The 2258-nt window shown below is 58.8% G+C and overlaps 1 protein-coding gene across 1 annotated transcript; it reads right to left on the reverse strand.

Moving 5' to 3' along the window:
- Positions 1-253: 253 nt before the first annotated feature.
- Positions 254-1919, reverse strand: LOC119294037 (UPF0496 protein 3-like). The gene is made up of 2 exons (XM_037572317.1): positions 1709-1919; positions 254-1566 (listed from the first exon to the last, which is right to left on the reverse strand). Exons 1-2 carry the CDS (start codon positions 1770-1772, stop codon positions 464-466), a joined length of 1167 nt encoding a protein of 388 aa, XP_037428214.1. The 5' UTR covers positions 1773-1919; the 3' UTR covers positions 254-463.
- Between the last annotated feature and the right edge of the window lie 339 nt (positions 1920-2258).

Raw genomic sequence — 2258 nt, forward strand, 5'->3', positions numbered from 1 at the left:
CATCACATCAGTTTTACGCAATCTCATCGCATTATAAAAGGGTCACAATCTTATGGGCTAGGACATATTTGTTTTTTCGGTTAATTCATGTACTCAATGGCTAGAACCAGATTTTCTGAACTAAATGAGGTTCTCCAGAAATGATTTTACCGCCCGTGCAACTTGCCATTTAACTTCTGCAACTTGTTGTACTGGGGTACCGGTTTTTAATTTTCTTTCACGATAAATAATTTTGCAATTCAGCAGATGCATGAAAAAAATCACTAAACTAGATTTATTACTCCAAATTCTGCAATATGCAGCGTGTATGTACAACAATAATCAAACCCAAAAAGGCCAATTGAAATCCTATTTTTTTATCTCACTTTTTTCGGTTTTTCTTGCTTGCTGTTTTATGAAAAAAAAAGAATGCTGCTACTGTATTATGTACAGTCTGAAGTGTGCCCTGATGACCGGTGATCGATCACTGGCTTGCGGCGGTGGTCATGAACTTGATGACCATGCTTCTGGCCTTGTTGATGGTCATGAAGCAGAGGAAGAGGTGCTCCTCCAGCTCGTCCAGCTGCTGCCTGAAGCTCTCCTCGTTCTTGCACAGCTGCCTGAGCACCTCCCGCACCAGCCTCCCCTTCCCGGCGCCGGCGCCGGCGGCGGCCTCCTCGGCCACGCAGAGCTGCAGCAGCGCGAGCATGTACTCCCCCTCGTCGCGCACCCGCTCCACCAGCCGGCTGATGGTGTCCATGTCCCGGTTGAGGATGTACATGCCCTTGGCCGCGGCCTCCAGCTGCACCAGCGCCCGGCGCGCCCCCCGGCCGCTGAAGAGCCCCAGCCACGCCGGCGACATCATCGGGAACGCCGCGAACGCCGCCAGGACGTGCACGCCGACGCAGGCGCCGACGACGGCCACGACGGCGACGACCGTGACGAAGGACACCGAGAGCGCCTGCCTGAGCCGGGCGAGCGTCCTGATCCTGCGGCGCGCGGCCTTCCTGCCGGAGTCGAGGCCCTTGAGGAGGTCCGCGGAGCTCAGGCGCGCGTCCCCGAGCCTCCCCTGCGTGGCCGCCAGGGCGGTGAAGGGCTTCCCGAGCGCGGCGGAGACGTCGGCGAGGCTCCCGCCGGGGACGAGCCTGCCGCGGAGCGCGGCCTTGAGCGGGCGGTAGCGGAGGCGGATCTGCTCGATGTCCTTGAGGAGGTGGCTGCAGAGGAATGAGGCGCCGGCCGTCTCGTCGTAGTAGGCGGAGAGGAGGCCGTGCACGTCCGGGCGGTTGCGCGCGGACGCGAGCGCGGCGGCGGCGGCGGCCTGGTCGGGGTCGAGCAGGTGCTCGGCGAAGACGCGGTAGGAGGAGAGGCGCTTGGACGCGGCGCTGGCGGCGGAGGCGGGCCTGGGCACGAGGGCGGCGCCGTGGGCGAGCGTGATGTCGAGCACCCGCGCCCAGAAGTCGTTGTAGGACTCGGTGCGGAACGCGCTGGTGTACTCCTCCCGGAAGTCCAGCCCCGACGACGCCGACGCCGACGACGCCGCGCTCTGCAGCTGGCTCGTCGTCTTCTTGGGGTCATGCTGGCGAGCTCCTGCATGCCATCACCAAGAAACGAAAGGATTAGTAGACACATGAGAACCGGATGGAAATCAGGGCGTGCACGATGGATGCATGCGGCTAGGGCGCGGCGCGCCTGGTGAGCGCGCGAGCTCGATCTGAGGGCGGCCGGCTACCTTGCTGGTGAGGCCGCCGCATGCACGGGCCGAAACACCTGAACATCATGCCACCGACGGCCATCTCTCTGGGTGCCGGCCGGCGAATTAATGAACAAGCAGGTTGAATTCTTATTTCGTGAATGGAGATATGCGAACGCTCTATATACGTGTGGCTAACCGGCTAGCTGGTTAAGTCGGCAGGCTAATGAACGGGGATAGTAGTGGTAATGATGATTGGGCATCTATGTGTCGAAGCGAGGCGACGCCACCAAAGACGGTTTGGTTGCTTTGTGGACATGTCTGCCGTGCTCCGGCACGCATGCATGCACGCGCCGCCGTACGCTACCGCGGCTGGCTTTGGCACCCGGCACATAGTACAACAGGTCCTAGCTAGCTAGCAGCCAGTGAGTATCTTCCCTTGGAGAAAAATGAAGTTACTACTACTAGTGCTTGGTGGCCAACTATACGTAGCAAGTTGCAAGTACATATTCGTGTTCTTTCCATACTAGTCGAAGCTCAAATTTGAGTGGTGAAACCATATGCAGAACAACAGAGAGACAGCAATTAC

Source organism: Triticum dicoccoides, chromosome 4B (genome assembly GCF_002162155.2).
Source record: "Triticum dicoccoides isolate Atlit2015 ecotype Zavitan chromosome 4B, WEW_v2.0, whole genome shotgun sequence".
NCBI classification, from domain to species: Eukaryota; Viridiplantae; Streptophyta; class Magnoliopsida; order Poales; family Poaceae; genus Triticum; species Triticum dicoccoides.